The 22,235-nt window shown below is 41.2% G+C and overlaps 1 protein-coding gene across 4 annotated transcripts in view; it reads right to left on the reverse strand.

The window, feature by feature from the left end:
- The window catches only part of LOC148066743 (cell adhesion molecule DSCAM-like), an 86,721-nt gene that overhangs the window by 14,735 nt on the left and 49,751 nt on the right, over positions 1-22,235 (reverse strand). For all 4 annotated transcript variants that reach the window (XM_087808190.1, XM_087808189.1, XM_087808192.1 and 1 more), the window contains 8 exons: positions 8,826-8,972; positions 8,246-8,524; positions 7,895-8,170; positions 7,427-7,723; positions 6,058-6,333; positions 4,238-4,516; positions 3,937-4,056; positions 2,719-2,898 (listed from right to left, as the gene is read on the reverse strand). In XM_087808190.1, coding sequence (XP_087664316.1) covers positions 2,719-2,898; positions 3,937-4,056; positions 4,238-4,516; positions 6,058-6,333; positions 7,427-7,723; positions 7,895-8,170; positions 8,246-8,524; positions 8,826-8,972 — 1,854 coding nt within the window. The remainder of the gene's footprint in view (positions 1-2,718; positions 2,899-3,936; positions 4,057-4,237; positions 4,517-6,057; positions 6,334-7,426; positions 7,724-7,894; positions 8,171-8,245; positions 8,525-8,825; positions 8,973-22,235) is intronic.

Genomic DNA, 22,235 nt, shown 5'->3' on the forward strand with positions numbered 1-22,235 from the left:
CCTCATATATCAGCTCTGTTCGTGAACCATACGTTTGCTAATTGAAGCTATTGATTCTCCACCGTTGTGTTCAGACACAAGAGATGTTCATATGAAGCGGAGATGTCCGTCACGTGAGAGTGTTATCGTGCGTCAACGTGTGCAACTCCCTCTAATTGGCTGCTAAGCCTCTTAAGGCGCAGTCGAGTTGGTAAACAAGAGGAAAAAGCCGTTGAGGAAGTGAGAGAGTTTGAGCCAGATGAAGACATGGAGGCGTCGTGAGCGCACACGTATGGACACACACTGATGACGGCCTCGGCTGTCCTGGGAGCATCGGGTTACTACAGAGAGCTTGGAGACCGATCGGGGAAAGCAAAACAATCAAAACAACAGCTTGACACAAGAGCTTTCAGCTGAGACACGGACACACACAAACACACACCTACACACGCGCGCACACACAGTGTTTGCCTACAAGGGACGACAGATTTAGTGCTTGTTATTGATTTAAAGACACAGTAGACGAGAGAAGAGCCAAATAAATGATGGATACTCGAACAGCAACAACCTTTTAAACAAAAATCTGCAGCCCTCCTTAATGGTCTATACTTATTACAATATTATTATTTTTAACTTCAAAAAGGATCGTACTGAATTCTAAACCATTGTATTGATTCTTATTGAATATTACAGTATTAAAATAATATATTTAATAAGAATTATCAGGGGGTCATAGGGAAGGAAAAATGTAATGTTTATGGTTAAGAAAAAATCCAATAATAGAAACAAATCTGGTCAATTTGGTTTGTTGCGTTATTTAATAAAATGAAATGAGTTGTGATTCATCTGTTCATTGATGTATTTTATCGAAATATAAATCACAAGCATCATACCTGCCTGTGGTCTGTGGTTGTGACACAGTGAGGACATTACGACCAGGTCCAAAGAGTTTTTGGCTGTTTGCTGGCAGACAAAGCGTCGCTCAGCAGGGAGGGCTCTGTTGCGGCTTGATAAGAGCCACGGGGGCATTAGTCTCTTCCAGAAAACAACCATCAAAACAAGCAGCCAGTCATGGAGGAAGATCACAATTAAAACTTGGCAGACACACACAGAAATCTACATCAGGTGCTCAGGGACACTCAGATGGATCTCCATGTGCCAGATCAAATGTAATAGTTTGATAATCCAACATCTTATCTCCTTTAACCAGAAGAATCCAAATGTATTTAAATGTTTGTATTAGTCAAGCAAAGATGGGAACATGATAACCAAAAACAACACCCGTTCATAAAATTGAGGCAGTTGTCAGGACAAATCAATATTTCTTCTTTTCTGTGACTTTATAGTTCACTAAAACCTAAACACAAATTTCATACTGGAGGTGTATTTAAGCGGCCTGCTACATTGTTGGCTCAAAATCCAAGTATACTAGTGTTCATGTTAATATTTTCAGCTTTAAAGATTCCAGTCTAAGACAAGATAAGAGACTTTCAATTAGAGTAAACGTGATGTTGATGGAAAGGAATTTGATAAACAAGACAAAACACAGAGATAATTAAGATATACTGAAGTAAGTAAGTAAGTAAGTAAGTCATTTTTATTTATATAGTGCTTTTCCAGACAAGGGTCAATAAATTAAAATAAATTCAATAAAGTATATACTTTAAAGGTCAAGATAAACTGATAACGCAAAAGGAGTTCCAGAAAATCAAGGAAAAGCCTGAACAAACAAAAACGTCTTAAGATAAAAATAAAAAAAAATAAGAAAGAGAAATAACATTTAGGTAAATATAAATGTTCTGCCCCAACCAAATAAATCTTACCATGACAAAACATATTTGTGTGTAAAAGAAACTGATAGAAAAATAACCTTTTCCTCTAAATACAATGTTTATATTTTCTCCATTTTTATTTAATACATTTTCAAAAAAGTTACAAAAAAATCTGAATAAAAGAGTTTTATTTAGATTTTATACAGTAAAAAAACACAAAGTAAAATTGTTAGCTGTTGGAAAAAATTTCTATGTTCTACTCTGACCTCTTGAGGGCCACATGAACAATTGGGCTGCATTAGGCTGCTCGGGTGTGATCAAGATGAATCTCACTGGTTTCCATAAATAAATATGCAGTGGTGGAGGTTGTTCCCATTGACCCAGAGACAACACAAGGTATAACACAAACACATTTGTTTTCGGGCCACCGGGTCAACTTGACCCAGAAATAACAAAGGGTTAAGAAAATAGTTTTTGTAATTTCCTGCATGACAACTTCTGCACCAATCTTTGATGTTGTGCACATCGTTCAGTATTGAACTGCCCTCCTAACATGCCAGTGCCAGAGACATGGATATCCCACCTCCTCTTCCACGTGGCAGCATCTGCCTACATGCAGAATTCAGAGCTTAATGGAGGGGAGCTAAGTCCTTGTCCATACAGCGGATAAATGCTGCACTTTCTCCAGGAGACTCGCTGGTGTTGGCTGTGTGCGTAGCTTTCGTGGTATCCACTCAGGCAGAAGCCGCGGAGCAACAGCCGTGAAGGCATTCTGCTGGTGGCCTGGCTGTCAAAGTATAGCTGCAGTTCAACTCTCTTGACCTCGGAATTCTGGAGGTCGACCTTACATGTAGGTCGTGTGTCAGCTCGAGAAAAAACTAGACACTGAGGAGACGCAGACGAGGCTCTGCGATGTCGACTGAAAATAAAGAAACATTGACGCTAATAAAGAGTGTTTGGTTCCTACTTTTCACGTTGAGATACATGGACTTGCTGACGTCGGCGCCCACGTCGTTGCTGACTCGACACAGGTAGAAGCCGCTGTCTTCCTCCAGCACGTGTTTGATGAGCAGAGATCCGTTGATCAGCACCTCGATCCGGAAGCCTGAGTTAAGGGCGATGGGTTTGAACTGTGGGACTCCAGCGCCTGAGGAGGAGTGAAGGAAAGTTGAAAAGATGTAACAGAAACAAGCGTAATTCTCAATCTTTTTCATGAATTTAAACAGTCACTTTGCTGAGTAATAAATCATTACCATGAAAACATTTTTCTATGAGCTGGTCCCAACACATGTTAGCATATACAGTATATTAATATAGATTTAATTTTCAAGTAAATCTTGTTATATTTTATAGATTATAGACACAGGCGGCATCACAATGTTTTTGTATAGAACAATTGTGAAGCATTGTGAGTCTAATGAGGTAGATCAGAGATTAATGTATGAGGAAGAGTTTCTATAATGTACTTCCCACACCTTTGTAACAACACTTACCATGATACGTTATGGATGTTAACAATTGTACAGAGACTTCCAATGCAATTAAAACTGAGGTCAAAGGAAAAGAATTTGAACGGAGAACCTGTCACACAGTAGTCAGACAGTGTTTGTTTTTGTTCTGCACCTCCAGCCATTATCTCTCGCCACCACCATGTTTCTGTGTTTCTTGATCCTCCTAATTGAGTGACTTTTTGTTTGTACATTTTTGTTGTATTTTTGTCTTTGTTTTGGATGTCTTTTGCCTCAGTCGGTTTTGTGTTTGGCTTCTTTGTTTCTGTCTGGCAGTTAGGGATTGTGATTGATAGTGTTTTCACTAAGTTACCTCGCTTAGAAGAATCAAGTTAAATGAAATATACTTGAGATAAATTTGCATGAATTGCTTTAATTCTGCGTCTGAGTCCTGTCTTCAACCCCGGCCTGACAGAACCAACTCAGAAATCACAAAGATAGATCAAGATTAATATCGCAATCGCCTTTCTTTTCACAGAAAGGTTAAGTCAGTCTAGACTTGGACGGAGAAGTAACTTTGCTGCTTGTGTGATTGAGTCTGCAATGAATACTGTTTCTAGTTTCTAGAATGGCCATAAATATTAATGTGGCACTCACATACGCTTTTCATTTAACTGTAATCATCTTCATCTTCATCTTCGCAGGTACATGACTCAAATGAGTTAAAGTATTTTTACCTTTCGAGTACTCCCACTGGATGGTGGGGACGGGGTACCCCTCAGCCGAGCAGTTTAGTATCACAGCTTTCCCATAGATTCCATCTTGGTCTTTTGGTTGCACCACAAACTTTGGGGGAACTGAATGTGAAAAGGATTTTATTAAATATTGCACAATTTTGAATCACATTTTAAAAGGAAAAAGAGAAAAAGCAAAACTCATGTAGGATAAGTGAGTGAGTAAATTAAGACAATGATTATCTTGTTTGAATGAAGAAAATATTTTCATGTAGCTAGTCATGCTATGATCAACTGGTGTCACCTCGGACGATGAGCTGGCTCTGGTGCTCCACGGCTGCCGCTTGGTTTCGTGCGATGCAGGTGTAGTTGCCGTTGTGCATGAGCGTGAGGTTGGAGATGCGGAGGGAGCTGGTGAAGTCGATGTTGTCGATGGTGACGCCGAGACTGTCCGGGATGGGCCGTCCGTCCTTCTGCCAGGTGATGACGACCGGTTGATCGCCGGACATGACCACGCAGGGTATGAACACTCGCTGGCCGATGGAAAATCGAGGGAACTCAAACGGATGGATGGTCGGAGGAACTGTCAAAAAGCAAACATGAATCAATCACCTTTGTTCATTGAACCTGGAAGAAGAGTTTAAACTGAATCTTAAGATGATCACAAATGTGGAATAAAACTATTCAGCGGCAGATATAACGTAAAACCATTGAATCTCTCTAAAATAATGCACTCACTCATCCTGGTCTCGGGGGACAGTGGAGTCATCGTGAGAACCACATGCTCGGGAAAATTAATGATTTTAAACAACATTGGTATAAGCTTCACTTCAACGCTTATTTAATTCACAACAAAATAGGCATAATAGTCTCCCGGGGATTTCCTCCCGGCAGTGCTGGAATGCTAAGCAGCCGCGAGGCAAATTAGCTGAGGCGTCGTAGCTTTGTCTATGCGGTTTGATTTCACCTTCACACGCTTAGCACGTCAAGACCCGCCAGGAAGAGATGCACCGATGGGTGGAGGAGGAGGGGGCGAAAGAGGAGGGGTGGGTTGCATGACATTCTAGATTATGCAGCGTCATTGAGAAACAACAAAGCCATCTGAGGTTATCATCTGCCTCGGTGCTGCTGGATATTTACATGAACCCCAGGTGAGCCGGCTGCATGAAGGAGCTGCTGTTCTGCTATCAGTGATGGGCTTCTTCCTGAAGACTGATAAACATCCAGTGCATTCCATATCTGGGTTGTCTTCCACAATAAATGACAGCTACTTAGACCCTTAACCCCCCTTTGTTTCGGTCTCAGACGCCCACTTCAATCAGCTTAAGTCTGACTTTTAGAGGTCTGACAACAAACTTCCTTCAGTTTGTTGAAGCTTCCTGGAAATATAATGCTCTCCTGCTGTCATTGTAGAAAGAAAGAAAATACACTCCTCCATCCCTCAACCCATCCCTCCTTTACTCCATCCATCCAATTCTCCCTCCATCCCACCAAGCATCCCTCCATCCATCCACCATCCATCCATCCCTCACTATCACCATCCATCCCTCAATGAATCCATCCATCCACCCCTGCGTCATCCCTCCCTCCAGTCTTCCATCCGTCCTTCCATCCATAACGCGATCCACCCCATCCCTCCATTTTTCAATCCCTCAATCTCTCCCTCCACAGACTTATCCATCCGTGCATCCTTCAATCTGTGTGCATTTTTTAATGTGCTTGCGGAAACTTAAAGTCACGACAAGTAAACAAGTTTCTTGGTTTTAATTCTTCCTTATGTTGGTGTATTAACCTTTTGCTTGTATGTTTCTTATATCGTCTCTAAATAATGCAAAGACTACCTTTCACTCTTGCTCTGAAACAAAATTATTTAAAATGTGGTCATCCCACAATTTTAGATTTTAGATTTTATATAAACTCTGCAAAGAAAATGAATCCTGCAATATTGCTTGAATTCTGGATCCCTCTGAATATGTGCTTTATTTTTTATACATCTTTGTTGAACTGGGTCCTTGTTTACAGGATAAGAAAGTGCTTTTTCTTCATTCATTTAGACTTCCTTAACAAAATATATGACAATTTGAATATGATTTTCTGCAACAAGACTTTGAAGAAAACTCTCACCTTTGACAGTGACATAGACGCTCTGGTGTGTGGAGAGCTGAGGCTGCACCAGGACGTTGCAGGTGTACTCGCCCTCGTCCACGTCCTTCTGCACGTCGAACAGCTTGAGGGTGCCGTTGTTCTCGAAGGCTCTCTGCCGGTGGTTGTAGGGCAGCAGGTTGGAGTCTTTGTACCACTTGATGGAGTAGTATGGGTAACCAATGACGCGGCAGTGAATGTACATGTCCCGCCCAGCGATGGCAGTGAGGTTTTTCATTGGTCTGATGCTGGCAGGCCCTTGAAGGACACATTGGAGAGACAACTCTCTTAAAATGATTTTGAGGCTGGGGGGTTGGAAAAACAGTAATTGTGCTGTGTTTGTGTGTTACTAAAACACAACAAAGTCGACATGCCTTGATTTATCCTGACTGCCGACCCAAAAGCGACTCCTCTTTCTCTTCATCTCAATTCAAGATGTTTGTTCAGGGAAAATCAGAGAAAGTTCCCTTCTGTGTCAATCCAAAGGGAACATTTTCCTCCTGCTTCCTGGTACTGGGTGTGACTGAAGTGTCAGAGTGGAATATTCTCATCCTCCACTCCTACAGCTATTATCAAAACCATTATTCATGTTGCCAGCTTTTACACTCACTTGTAAAAAACCAACAGAATAACTAAAAGTCCCTATAGCTCAGGTTCTATCACAGAAATGGACCATTACACACCTCTTCAAAGTACTGGAGAAGACAGTTTAACAGGGCTCTGTAGTGTGCTTTGAGCAGATTCTGAGTTGCTGCTCTCTTTAGCACGATTAAGAAGGCAACGATGTGAGAAACAGTCATTACACTTTTTTTCCGCCACGGCACCTGTGTAGATTTATCTTCATTGCTTGACTGCATTCGGCATCCGCGGACCCTCGCTCGGGCTGCGGGATCGCCCTATTTAGCCTTACAACATGCATGGACGAACAATCTAATTAAACCAATCAGCGTGCAGAGAGAAGCCTTGCCTGTCTGCTGTCAGGGAACACTAATGGCTCCACATTCAGCAAAAGAGAGCCTGAGTGCCTCAGTAATACTGCGAGATGACAGAAGCAATTCAGCCAACCATGTCCCAGTAGAGCACAGATAGCTCCACCATCATCCACTGGAGGAACTGTAAATCACCCTAATGGTGGCCAAATATATAGCTATCAGCAGGTGCAGGGGAGGAGAAGGGACATTAGAAAAGTTAATGCTGACACAAGCAAGTCACGATCGACCCTACAGCCTCCGTACCATTTTTGCTGGGAATCCGCCTCAAGCTACGTTTGGACTCGGCGGCGTCGGAACAACTCAAGACATGTGTATGTGTATATGTGATGGTGTGCTGGAAGAGTTGATCTGACAAGCACCTCTTACGTTTATTCGCGCCTGGTAGGAAACGGTCCCGGCCGAGTTGTTGCAGACACACCGGTACACCCCTCCGTCCGGGACCTGGGTCTGGCTGATGTTCAGGTGGCTGACCACGTGGCCCTCTCCGTTGATGTAGTAGGAGATGCGGTGGCGGCTGTCTCGCGCCACGGGTTCGTCGTCCAGCGTCCAGGTGGTCCGAGGCTCCGGCGTTCCCTTGACGGTGCACGACAGTGACACGAACTCGTTGATGTTGTAGACCTTCTCGCTGAACGAGGCCAAGATCTTGGGAGTTCCATCTAAGCAGAAGATGGAAAAGGGAAAACGTTAATCTACACTATAGATAGATGGATAGATAAGGCGACAATAGTGGCCAAACATTTGTATACAAATCTAAATGAGATTGTGTGTTCATCAAGCTACCAAATAATCTGAAGACGTTTCTATGGATTTATGCACAGGTCACTCACCTTCCAGTATGACTTGAACGTAGTCCTGGGCAGACATCTTGCCATGTCTAGCAAAGCACTGGTAAGCACCGCCGTCGCTCTTGGCCATACCGGCCATCACCAGGTTCTCCCGGTTCTGACCCGTCATGCGGACGCTGTTACTCGGGTAGATAAGTTCCCCGTTGCGGTACCAGGACAGCTGATACTCCTCAGAACCGGTGACCCCACATGCCAGCGACACCTGGCTCCCTACGCTGCCTTTGACCTTCCGGGGACTCACCGCCACCTTCAAGGTCTCTGTGGACGAGGGGAACATGAGACACAATTGGTCAATATTTGCCAAATTAAAAAAACGGGGGTGTCTGCGCTGACCTTTCACATGAAGCCGACCGGCCACCTCCGCGTTGCCGTACCCGTTCCAGACCTCACACACGTAGGTACCGGTGTCACTGGGTTGAGTTCGTTCTATCAGGAGACCGGTCACGCTCTGTCTGTAGCGGGTGTTGGGCTCCAGCGGCCTGTTGTCTTTCAGCCAGCGGTATTTGGGAGCAGGGTGACCAGAGGCTTTGCAGGGCAGCTCGACTCGATGCGAGGCCATCACCTCACGCCGTTCAAAACTGTCCAGGATGTGGGGCGCCGAGTTGGTCGGGTCTGGAGCCACAAATACAGAATTGAATCAAAATTCTTAGACCTGAAACGGTTTTAAACTGAATTCACTAATAAACCATTTTACAAATGACATTAAGTGTTCTCCTGATTTAAAAGTGCTGAAGGGCATTTCCCTTCTCTCTGCACTGTGTTGGCACACATCTAATGACCTTTATCACTTGTCATCCCCTTTGGAATGGATGTGATTTTTCTTGTCACTCTCAATCCAGCTCAAAACTAGGATTAGCTCACACATCTGTGCATGGCAAATGTATATCAAGGATATAGACTAAAGGTTTTGCACCTGAGACGATGAGTCGGGCACTATTGCTCTGTCGGGTCTCTCCGGTGTAGCGGTGCCGTGTCATACACCTGTAGTTGTACAGCCCGTCCTCCATCTGCACGTCCAGGATATACAGGGCGCCCGTGGATGTGATGAGAAAGCGTGACACTGGAAAGACAAAAAAAAGGAGAATTTAACATGACATTCTCAGACCTGAGCGAACTTACAGCTCTTCTACTGTATTTATAAACCTGTATATGAGCCCTCAAGAGGTCGGAGTTCAACTATAAAACTGATTTCAAGTCTGTTGACAGCAAGCAATTCACTATTATGATTCGCTACTAGTTTAATATAACTTGTTAAAGTTAGTCATAGAATTTGAGTTTTAATGTCCTTTTATTTTAGCATTTCTATTTTAGTTTCTTTTTTCCTTCAATGTCTTATAATTAAAATGTGCGGTATAACTAAACGTACATTTGGACAAATTTAATGATAGAAAAAATTATTCATAATATTTATGAGCTGATATCAAGACGTTCTCCGTTTCATTCTTTTATTCTGTACTGACACCACAAAAATGTTGTGTTTCAACACTGGCAATACAATTTTCTGATTCCGATTCAGTTCTTACATCAATAGCTATGACTTACAAATTAACCAACAAAGTGGTTTTGCTATTCACAGGATACACACAGGTATTTGGTTGAGGATATAACACATAGATTATTTTATATTAACATTCCACAATCTACATTTGTATCACAAAATAATCATGCCAGTTTGTGTTTTCTTATATTTGCGGCGCACACGTTCTCTCCAGGACATCGCTTCACACGTTCCACAGAACAGATCAAATATTGAGGTCTGTTGGCAAATATTTGCAAGTCAAGTGAGATATGCAGCTCTGTGTGATCGCAGTCACCAAACATCTGCTGCAGCCCATTTAGCTGCGTGCAGCTCTGAGGCAGTGTGACAAGGCTGTGCGTTGTGTAGCAGTGTAACACAGCTCGTTATCATGTAGCTCATCGCTCTCTTCTCTCCTCTCAGGGGGAAACTCTCTCTCTTCTCGCTCCCCCTGTCCTAGACTGAAGCGCCGCAGCCGGGATCACAGAGCGCTTTGATAGCGCATGGCTGCACAGGTCTGGTCTTTAATATCGTTCTAATGGTATGCTAATATTGCTGAACACATGAAAGTGGAGCGTCACGAGGAGTGATGTGAGCTCGGGTTGGAGGCCGCCGGCGTGTTCCGTGTGTTAGAAGAGTCAGTGGTTGGCACCTCTTTCACGGGCCCTCAAAACATACAGAATTTTTTGTTGTTATAATGAATTGTCTTTGATATAACATAATGATGAGATGTCTGTTTTTATGTAAAACAAACCAACATCTGCCAGTTCCACGGTGTCAATCATTGATTTATTAAAATAAAATAAAACATTTTTTTTAGGGGTGTTCCAAATTACCATCTGGATCCACAAATAATATTTGAATTTGGTCACCATTCTTGCAGAAGGAGCAGCAGCGTAACCTTTAAAGTGCATTAATAAAAACAGCTCGAGGTGTGTCAAGCTTAAACATTCAAAAAGGAACAAAAATATAGACAAGTCTAAGTCATGGACCTTAAATAAAATATATATACTGTATATATATATTTATAAAGGTTATTGAAGATACATAGTGATCATAAGTTTCCACAGAATCAGCTATAGGTTGTTATTTAAATTGAAGATTTGTTTCCCCCATTGAAACCTTGAAGCCCAAACATTCTTGCAAAGTCAGGATATCAACATTATTAGTCAAATTACAATGTATTCATTAGATTTAATAACACAGATGTTTAATGCTCTTTTAAACCACATAAAATGACTTTGGAGGCCAAATCTGTTCCCCCGGCCTGAATTTAATTTGGTGACTTACAAAGAATTACATAGTTAAAATAAGAAAATAATATCGTGCAAGATGAAAATAAAAATAACAGTGTGAATGTAATGATCTGCTTGGCAGAGAAAGGCTCTTCTATTTGAATACTGTGCTCTGAAAGTTAAGAATTTGTCAATATGGGCCGAACAACGAACCGTGTGATGCATCTAGTCCAGTACAAACACTGCAGAGCTGAAGATGGATGGGAGGACAAAGAGAATTGGGAACAGTAAAGCAAAGATACACAAACGGAAGCACACATGGATGGTGTGAACGTGAACAAGGGGAAGTGTTGACCTAGTTAGAAACCAGAGAGCATGAACGTGAAATCCTTGAAGGCCTTTTTTTTCAGATTTACGGCCGGTGGGTGAGATGCTCTAATGTGTGACAGTCGACACATCCTGAGGTAAAACATTTAATTTCATAGCAAAAAAGCTTGTTTACTCAGAGCAACAGTGATGGAGGGCAGGAAAGGGCAACACGTCTTCTTGTTTGGTTTCTTTAGGTGGATGATAGAAGAAACACTGCAGCTTTAGTTTAATCTAAATAAATATAATTAAATATTAAACAGGGTACCTTTTAATAATCGAACTGATGCAACAAAGCATAGCATTTACTTTAATAAAAACTGCAATAATCTTGTGTGTGCTACATGCAAAATATACAACGTTACTCTTATGGACATGAAATCATATTTGAGTAAATGTTAATGCATCAGAGCTGCAGTTTCTCTGTGATTGTTGCAGGCTAGCAGTACAATGTCCTTGTGATCTGAGGGCATTTATGTGTCTTCGGTCCGCCACTGCAGCTCCCTTGAATCACCCGTGCTTGTGTGTCTCTTTATTCACGTCTTAGTGTGCGACTGTGGTGTGTCTCTCCTCGCCCGAGCGTGAATGTGTTTATGCAGCAGCGAGCAGCTGCATAGAGGAACGGTCAATAATAACGATCCGCAGCCACCATTCCTCTTCCTGCCTCACATGACGCATGCTAACGTTTCCTGCTTCTGTTGTGTGTTGAGAAGCAGGTTAGATGTATGTGGTTATGATGTTCCTTTCAGTCCAGGTGGCTCGATGCACCATCTCTTCCCTTCCTCGTCCCACCCAGCTGCCCTGGCATCCACGGAGCTGTGAACACAAGTCTCTCTGTGGATCGCTCAAAGCTACAAATAATCCAAATGTAAGCCAGTCTGCAAGTGGACTCTTTGTTACTTCAATGTTGGATGCTTTGCAAGGTTTACATTTAAAAATTAATCATCCTGTTTTGGTTTCAAGGTGCAAGATGAAGCTTGTGTCGCCCTGTTCCGTCATGAGGTCGGAGCACAACAATAAAAATTGAGATGATGCGACATTACTATTTTAATTCTAAATAAGGTTTAATTGTTGTAAACACAACACTGGAATTTGTTATGTTGGCATTTCAGAATAAAAAAGGGGTTAATACAATACAACACAATACATTAAAATGCATTACAATAAAATGACATGTATATAAAAAAACGAATAATAAAATAAAATACATTACATTTAATTAAATAATATTTAGGATCCAGAGCTGATTGGTAGAACAAGTTCCTTAACCAGGATGTTCTGGTACAAAACAATCTAAGACATATTATTTTATCATACCGAGACCGTTTAAAGATCTTCACATGTATGTTAACTGTATGCACTAGTATATTAATTATATAATTATCTTGAGGATATGGTTTACATCATTGTGTTATTACACTGGTTGACAGAGATCTTGTCATTCATTTTGTTGCTTGTAAAAAAAAGTTTGTTTGATTGTTATGTGACAGTATCGTGGTCCAATGACACAACAACTCTGATTGGTTCTTGTGGGAGGTATTTAAATTGTAAGAAAGAAAGTAAGTTACTGAGAAAAAAATATCTGCAAATCACCTTTAAAAATAGATCTTCACAAGGTGAAATTGTAATTGTGACTTTGTCATTGCACTATGGCCTGTTCTTACTGCGCAACCATCTGCTTGTAACATGTGCTGAAAGTTGTTCTTCACCTCCCTGAGACCGTTCAGTATCAATAATTGAGATTTAAGGACAGAAAGAGATGAACAGCAGAGAGCAGAGGCGGGAAGGATCAAGAGAAACGAAGCACAACTGTGTCTCTGTCATCTGGAACGACTTACAAATTAGCCTACAGCTACGCACTTACAGCAAAAGGAGAGAAGAAAAAAAGGATACAACTTTCATATGCTAATTCCCATCAAAGCAGGCGAGAGCAATTATTTGAAAAAAAAAATGTCTGACAGATCTGCATGAGTCTCTGTTCACGCCTCAACCAGAATCATCTCAGCTGGAGATTAAAGAAGAGCGCTGACATTTTATTAACAGACATTTATCCACACAAGCTGTTTTGAGTAAACATTTGTGACCTCATATGACCGGGGGGGTCATACACAATCATTCACCTGCTCACCTATCAACACCAACAGACACTGGCATGAAACCTGCTGCGTCAGCTAAACAATACATAAAAAAAACTGCTTTCTCGTCACTCTGCCTGCAGCAGGAAGGCAGTGGTGCCCGGCCTTAAATCCCTGCTGTGACACTGGTCGTATTAGTGAGTCGACTGCTCTCCCTGGAGACAGTGTCACGATAACCTTGACCACATGAAGTCCCGCCGCTTGACAAAGAATATAATTTATGCTGCTGAAATGCTAAACAGCCATCTGCACTAAAACTGAAGTTTTACAAAGTGAGTTTGTTTCAATGTCTTAGAGTTAAATACTAGCTAGCATAAGTTAACCACACGTTTACAGGCCCCTGACTAGCCTTTTGAATTTGTATGCATTTATCTGCTTATTAAATTTTTTTTAGCAAGGGACCATGACACATTCTGAGCAACATTAAATTGTTTTTCCTATCGTGTGATTCAGTGAGGCCAATATTTAATGGTTATGATCACTTTTATGACACAATTTGAGTAAGTAAGTAAGTAGATTTGAAGTATGTCAACAGTATGGAAGTCGGGGTTGTGGCAGGTGTTTGTGGTGAACTGGTTGCATGCTCAATGTGTTTTTACGAATCAAACAAGGACTTCCAATTTCTTTTTTCATTCAAGCATAAAACAAAACAAACACTGCTCGGTTGCCAGTAGCACAGATAATGTTGTAACACCATTATGAGTGTCAAAGCAGTGTGTTCTGTACCTTATGTACAGTCTCGTTAAATAAAACGTGAAACTACGTCACGCGAGTATAAGCCCGCTTGAAGTTAACACAGAAGTTTCTCTGGGTTTTGTTTCATTGTAAAGCAACCAATAAAGCCCAGTATCAGTAACATACGTTTGATTGCCCTGCAGAACAGCAGTAAATCTCATTCAAGCAAAAATCCTGATTCAGCCCTTTATCTGGATCTGCTCCAAAAGTTAATGGATTCCTCTGTGGCCCCGGGCTCACCTCTCCACTACCTTTTATGAAAATCCCGGCGAGTAGCAGACAGGCTGAATATACGACACTGTAAAGATATCACTCTTTTTACGTTTTTCTCTTGTGTCTTTACAACCAACAATTGTCCAAATGGCGGACAGGGAAAGATAGGTATCATCCGTGAATATAGTGTTGAATGTAAACCCATTAGGAATGAGATAGTTAGGAAATGCATCTCTTAACATTTACCACTTTTACGACTTCTTTACATGATGTATAGACTCGTGTAGTTTTGCTTGCTGCACAAAGCAATCCACGACAGCATGTGTACAACTGCCATAAACATCGATTCTCAGTATGAAAATGTCAGCCAGTGCCTGGCGCCAGACTTGCCAGTGTAGTCTGTGAGTAATAATGAGAGTATGATGAGCCCAGCAGGCCTTGTGTTGTAATTACGCTCGGCCGGAGTTATTGGCACTGCGACTCCAGTTTGATCAGGCAGGGATACACGTCTCTGTGGAGAGGGGGATCCCACCAATTTAGAGTCGCTCTAATAAAAATCATTTGTCATTCTTACAGCAGGCACCCTGACAGCCGCGCTGATCACCATGGCAACACACTGGCCACCATTCGCTTAGCAAGCAATATTTCCACTACTGTAAGGGAAGGAAGAATAGCAGGGGAACAATGTAGCGGTCCAGACTTGGAAAAGAATCATAATGTGGCTGAATTATAGCTTATATGGAGCGTCTTCTCTATCCTTTTATTATACATATTTTCCCAAGTGGTTAATGTTGCACTTGTTTTATCTCACCTCGTCATTAGTTAAAATATATCTCATGTCATATACAATACAATTACCAATTTGTTTGTCTAAGAAAGTGAATTACTTCATCTTGTGTTTAATTTTTCTGGATAAGCAAAACCTATTTGATTTGCTTCTGTCAATATATGCAAATAATTGTGTAGAAATATCATCATATTTCAACCCGGAAAAGGACATTTCCATCCATTTTATTAAGTAAAAAATAATTGGTTTTCTTTGTTTTTTGTGAATTCATTTTAAATGAGTTTGGTCTTTTTTACTTGTAATATGTGTTAGATATTAAACATCCTCAAATATTGCTCACAAAATGAAATCTCAGGAAGTTCTAGTCCAGTTGCGTCTAGCCGTCATCCCCCAGCTAAGGAGTCGTGAGAGGGTGAAAATCCGTGCCTTTTGATTGCCGCTCCTAACCGGAGGCAGCATTCCTCTGCTCATTAACCAGACACTTTCTTGCCCGAGGCTAACCGCCTCATATGTCAACCACAGATAAAGATGTCATCTTCTGCTCGACTGACTAACCTACTATTAAAACTAAATGCAAATGGACATTCAACATTATTCAAATGAGCAGACTACGGTGATGCTGTAACCCTGAGGCGCTCGCTCTCATCGTTGGCCCACATCCCTGTATCAGGTTAATAAGCACAAAACACATTCAACACGCAGCAAAATTGATATCAGAGTGGTTCATATGCGAGAGGAGAGTGGATACTCGTACCTCACAGTTCGTGCTTGAAAACAGTTTTGATCTGAAGACCATGTTTTTAGTGTTGTCTCAGTCTTGACAGGTCTATAGTTACAGTGTCTCGGTTGATGGTCTCAGTTTCTCTCCCTCATGGACTAACATATTGGTCCTGGAGAAAGTCATAACTAAGCATGCTGACAACATGGATCCAACTCTTATTTACTATGTGCCTCACATAAAAGACTTGCACGGTCCAAGTGTTGATGTAATATTTAAATTCCACAGTTGAACCCTGTATGAAGCTCATGTTCTGCAACTCAAGTTATTTGTGTCCCAGTCTTGGTCATGAAAAAGCCTCGATTTAGTTATGGACTGAGCTGAGGTGGTTTACCCTAAAACTAATGCCAATATACACAGACATCCCCACAAAAAGTCACAATTTTATTTTGTTGGCATGAATTCTTTGACTTTTTTATATTAGCTACTGCGATTCAATCTCTGTATAGTGTATTCATTTTTTTTCCAAGATTAAGTTTGACGACGGGAGAGTCCTAGAACAGTGGAACAGCCTTCTCCAGTACATCTCAGCCATTCACAGTGGGATCTGTAATATCTGGTCAATCCATGAGTGAAAATAATGTGTCCTGAAGGCAGCAAACATGTCTAAACAATGTTCTAATCTTACTGATGCTCTAACTGCCGTGCCTTGTCCTCTATATAAAGTCTGTACAAATAGAAAAATACTACCTCTTTTATTTTACAGACGATTAAATAAGATGGGCACTAGGTATTTCAACACGTTGTAACACATGTTGTGGCTTCCCTTCAGTCTTTAAAATGCAGCTATCATGGCTACACATGCAACTGGAACACTGAAATTGTAGCTTGTCAAATATTAAAAGTCTCTAACAATAGACGGTGTTTGAATTCATGTGTATAGCAGACAGAAGTACTGTTTATCTCAATTTTCCATCAGACTTTCGAGTACAGCTGCAAGAACCCTTCTTTTTTTTTACTAGACAAAGCTGCTCTAGTCAAAGTGGAATAGACATCCCAATAACAATGGCTGCCAAAATGTGTTACTTTGGGTTATTTCACATGTTGGCTGAGGCGTCAATAGCCAGCGCAGGAGTTGAGCAATTAAAAACCCTGATGGTTGTGTGTTAACAATGGTATCATTGGCCTCCTTTTGGCCAACATCAAATGAGGCAGTGTTTGGCCTCAGCTGTATGATCATGAATATTCATCTCTGCGCCTGTATGGAACCTCTGTGTGTTTGTGTGCACTGACAGGCAATAGGGAAGTGATTAGTATCTACTCGATCACAACCCCTGACTTTGTGTGGCTAATAAGTCAAGCTGACAACAGCTTAGCCGACTGCCAAACCTTGACAGAACTGCCTTTTTAGGGGAAGAGTTGAGAGCGAGGAAGGAGAAGTGATCGGTCTACATCTTTTGCATTCAGGTTCCTTGTAAACTGTTAGACACTCTCAGTTAGAGTTACTTCTCCCTTGAGGCCTGCATCTCGTCGCAGCTATGGAAAAGGACTTAAATAAAGTGCTCATTGGTGTTTCATGGTAATTTGTGGTGGCAAGTGGAGCAGGCAGCGCTGCTCCATGAGTAAAGCAGAGGGGGCAAGAGGAGGATTAGATAATCAAACAGTGTGCCACTTTAAATAATCTCTGGCTCCTCTGGGGGAGGTGAGACTTAAAGCTGGAGCCCTTCCGCTTTAATTGTCTGATTTTCCTGTCATTACAGTCGAGGGCCTCGGTAATTCAAACTTGTTAAATATTCAGAAGCCCGACCAAGAAGGAAGAGAGAATAAAATGAAAGATGTACTCTGGACATGGCTATGATGTTAAAATGCTGTCATGATTTTACAAGCAAATACGTCAATAAAGTAACTCAAAGGTTGAAAAGTAGCAGTGGAGCTCTCCGTGGTACTGAAGTCATTCTTTTGGTTGATATTACTACTTAAAAACTGGTCTCACCCTTTTTCCTTTTTCTCTGTAAATACAAGTTGAAGTGTAGTTAGTGGTGGAGATGAAAACGTAAAAGTATTTTTGAAATAAGAAGCCTGCATTGTAGTGCTTCGGTAAAACATAACTTAAACGTGTTGTTTAAGTGCCTAGTGACCCTGGTCTGTGAAAGGTGCTTTACAAATAATTATTACTTAATTACTCACATTAAATTACATTCCTAGCTTTAGCTTTTTGGAAACTGAGTCTTCTCATCAGGGTGCCTCAACAAAAAAAAAAACTTTAATGCTTCACAGAATTTATAATGTTTTTATCATAGTGATCATGATTTGTTTTAATGTTCTTAAAATATTGTGTAACTAAATAATGTTTCTTTTTAGCTCTCCTCTTATGTAAAGCACTTTGTGACCCCTGTCAGTCTGAAAGGTCAATACAGATGATTATTATGATAAGACAGGGAATATTATTCCAGTCCAATAAGACCAGCAGATGTGCCGAGTATTCCTGAGAGCAAGCATGTAAAATTGATTATATAATCATAAATGTGTATCAAAAGTGATACATTACTACTGACACATTTATGAATAGAGATTCTGTGATGATAGGTTTACACCTCAGCAAGACATGGTATTGTGCTGATTAGAAAAATATGTTTAAATAAATTGAAAGTCATACTATCATATACAATCTTTTACAGTTCAATTTTAATTTTAATCATTTCAATTACAACAAAGACACTTTAAGGTTTAAGTTAGACTATAAAAAATAAAAACAGGTCACAGCGACTCAACAAATCAAAAGTTATTACACTCTTACAATATCATGTGGGATATATTGCCATCATAAAATCTTTCTGATTGAACAAAATGGCTAATAATGATTTTGGGGAGCAGCATGAGGACACAGACATCGTCTGGACCTTTTGGTCGATTGTTAGTTCACCCAAAATTTTGATTTCACTAATTTTCTACTCACCCTCATGTCAACCAAAGGTTGTGATTATTTTTTGAGTTTCTTTTCAGAGTTATAGGCAAAAATGTATGTTTATTTTAACGTAGGACTGAAGCTCAGGTGTCTTCTTCCTCCACGATGACACTTAAAAACATCGTCTTTAACCATCTTGTATTAAAACCTCGACACGAAGAATTGATCAGGAAAAAAATAAGCAAGTCTATATTTTAAGCTTGTTTGTAGCAGAAGTTTAAACAATAAAATACTATACGAACAGGGAGTACTCTGCGTTAATATCGCAGGTGCTTCCAGTAGACAGTACAGACACGAGTGCTCCCTGTTTGTGTAGCATGTTATTATTTAAACCTATGCTACAAACAAGCTTAAAACAGAACAATTCCTGTTGTCGATGCTTCAATACAAGATTGACATTCGAGACAGGCAGTACGGAGGTATTTGGATGTTTTGGACATAGTTGAAGACAAAGACAACTGAGCACCAATCGCAAATTAAAATAGACATATATTTTTACCTATAACTCTAAAAAGGAATCTCTCTATTAATCCAAAGCCTTAGTCCACATGAGGGTGAGTAGAAAATAAATTTTAGGTGAATTATCACTTTAACTGGTTTTCATTATTAATATAAAGGAAATAGGTGGATACCAATATAAATTTGTCTGTTCTTATGTGTTATTTGACATAAGCACAGTCTCAGCACTTTCTGGCAGAGTCCGTTTTCAAAGAGCACAATGTCATCAAATACATGGAGCAGTGTCTGCCATTTCCACAATGGCGCCAAATCACGATCCAGGAATATCTCTCCCTCACTTAATATCATTGCACATCGGTCCTCCCTCCTCTTCCTTTGTCACCGGCCCCTCTGTCTCCTTGCTTCTCGTCTCGTGCCTTTTTTCCTTGGCGTTTTACTCCCACTCCTCCCCCACCCTCTTCCTCCTCCTCCTCCTCTCTCCCCCTGCAGAGCATTAGCTTGCAGTGGTCAGGCCGCTTGACAGCTGCTCCACCTGAAGAATACCAATCAATGTTGCTGTGGAGACGGAATCAGGCGCTGCAGCTTCATATTTTTGTCAATCATTGCTCCTCCTCTTCATGCGAGTGGCTATCAGCCGAGTGCATGGTCAGAGAAAATCTGCGGGCAGGAATGAACCGTTTGGGACGAGACATTGTTAAGCACTGTTTATTATTAATTTCCTGGAGGTGTGACTAATTGAGTTAGAGATGCAAACCCCCGAGATGCTTCTCAACGTCCCTCCAGATGATGCAGGCGGACAAGCGTGGGATGGAAGTGTCTATCACAGCAACACTTGACCCAAGAGTACACATTTATCAGCTTAATATATGAGCTCAAGATTAATATTATAAAAATATAACTTGATTCTGTTTGAATGTGTGTGATTACTATTGAGGGCAACTCGTACCGACTTGCCAAACCGTCAGGAGACCAATCGGGCTCTCTTCACTAATTGCTCTAATCTAGCAGCCCATAAGGGGTACACACTCCCACTTTCAGTCAGCCCTCATATGTGGCCCCAACCTTGCTGCTAAATACAACACTAACCAGCGAAATTACTCCCCACAGAGCCATCGTCAGCGCCGCCAGTGCCAAGCTGCCGGCGGAGGGTTAAGTAAATATTGGGCAAAGCAGCTGCTCTCAGAGTACCATCGTCTGCCTGCTTCCAGCCTGGTATAAATCACATACAGCAATTAGTGCCACACTGTCCCTCTGCCCTCGTCAAACAACCCCGCCCGTCCTGAAGGCTCATAAACACCCGACAAAAGCCTACATAAGTGGATGCAGATCGGATGGAAGAGTAGCGGCGTATATATTCAATGACCACATTTGAAGCTGCAGTTTTAATAAAGAGTTTATCAAACTGATCTATTAATATTGATCTATATTTGTAACTTATCAGTTATAAAGTTGCTGCTTCTACGCTACAGATTTCTTCGTTTTCGTGAAATGTAATGAAGGACATGAGGAACTGACTGGCCAGTAATTTTTGGCTGCTTTATCGAAGCCATAAAGATCAACGCGGCTTAAATGGAGAGTGTTTGGCAGAAGATCAACTACGCAATCAGAGTTTTTAATGGGTTTTCGTTGTTTAGTCAAACTCTTTCAAATCAGTGAGTGTCCTCTAGAAGAAACTTGAAGGTCATCTTAAATTGAACAAACTTGGAGTAAGAGAAAATAATTAAAATTGACAATTGATATATTTTAGGAAAACAACTAATATATTGGTTCCATCAGAGCCACCGAATGTTTATTGTTGCTGTAGAAGAATCGAATAAACAAGCAAGCAAGAGCCAAACAACAAGCCAAAAAGAGTCTTCTCCGAAGGTATCTGCTTTCTCCCTCAGAGATAAGGTGAACTCAGTCATTCAGGAGAGACTCCTCCTCCACATCAGGAGGAGTCAGAAGAGGTCGCTAATGCAACTCTATACAATACCTCCTATGGTGATCTGGGCATCTCCAACTGAGAAGAGACCCTGGGGAAGACCCTGGACACGTAGGAGGGACTATGTATATGTTTTTTGAGTCAGAATCCGAATATGGATGAGTTAACTGTCCCATCTTTAAACACATAAATGAAGGTGTGCTTCAGCATGAAAAATAATAGATTTGGACTTCCCTGGGGTTCCCAATGCAGTTTCAAGGATTGAGCCTATGATAGACTGATTTGTGGCTAACCTTCTGGTACAGGTCTCAACTCCTGTGGGCTGGGGGGTCTTACAAATTAAATTTACATTTTGTTGTTTTTATGGATTTGTCTGTGGTTTATTGTCAATTTTTTTGTGCATTTTTTATTTCATAATTATGTCTCATCATATGTATAAATCATAAAATTTCATGGGATGACAATTTAGACAATAAATGGACGGCCGCGGTGTATAATGTCATGGGCCTCAAATTGCCCACGGGCCCCTAGCTCCCTCATGTGCTAATCCTCACCGGACTGAAATGTTATAATCTTCGATGTGTCTGATGAGAGTCAGTTTAACGCCGAAGCCAAAGAAGGCTCCAGCATCATTTAAGGGACAACAGCTTTTGAAAGGCGAGATCGGAGGCAGCCGTCCACACTCCTATTAACATATTGCTCTAAATTAGCACCATCACCAGGGGAGCATTTAACATGCAACCGCCCAGTTGAGAGTGAAGAAAGTCCTGCAAATAATGTTAAATGGTTTACATTACGCTCTCTTTGTGACGGTCCCACCAGTTGCTGCCGAGCCTGCAGTGATTAGAGGGTAATGAGTGTGTAATTGGACGTCTTTAGAGATGGGAGATGGAGAGAAAGACGGATGAGGAATGAGGTGCTGAATGTGTGTCGGTGCTACAACGTCACTGCATCAAAGCAGACTCTTCACCTGACGACCGCTCGGGTATAACACAGCCGAGGAGGGAGGGGCGGAGGAGAGGAAGAGGGGGATGGGTGGCTGGAGCAGGTGGAGAGCAGAGATGACTTATGATCAAACAGATTTCTTGAAAGAAAACAGTCAATATTCGGCATCAACGCAACAACATTTTTCTCGACTGGGTTTCCGGTCCAGACTAAAGAAGGTCCAATGTAACACGATCTTCAACCAGCTCTTTTGTTGTTGAGTATTTCTGCTGCATTTCGTAAAACCTCTTTCTTATTTAGGTGCATTATGAGTAGAGGAGAGCAA

This window comes from Callionymus lyra, chromosome 14 (assembly GCF_982586985.1).
Source record: "Callionymus lyra chromosome 14, fCalLyr1.hap1.1, whole genome shotgun sequence".
Classification (NCBI taxonomy): domain Eukaryota; kingdom Metazoa; phylum Chordata; class Actinopteri; order Syngnathiformes; family Callionymidae; genus Callionymus; species Callionymus lyra.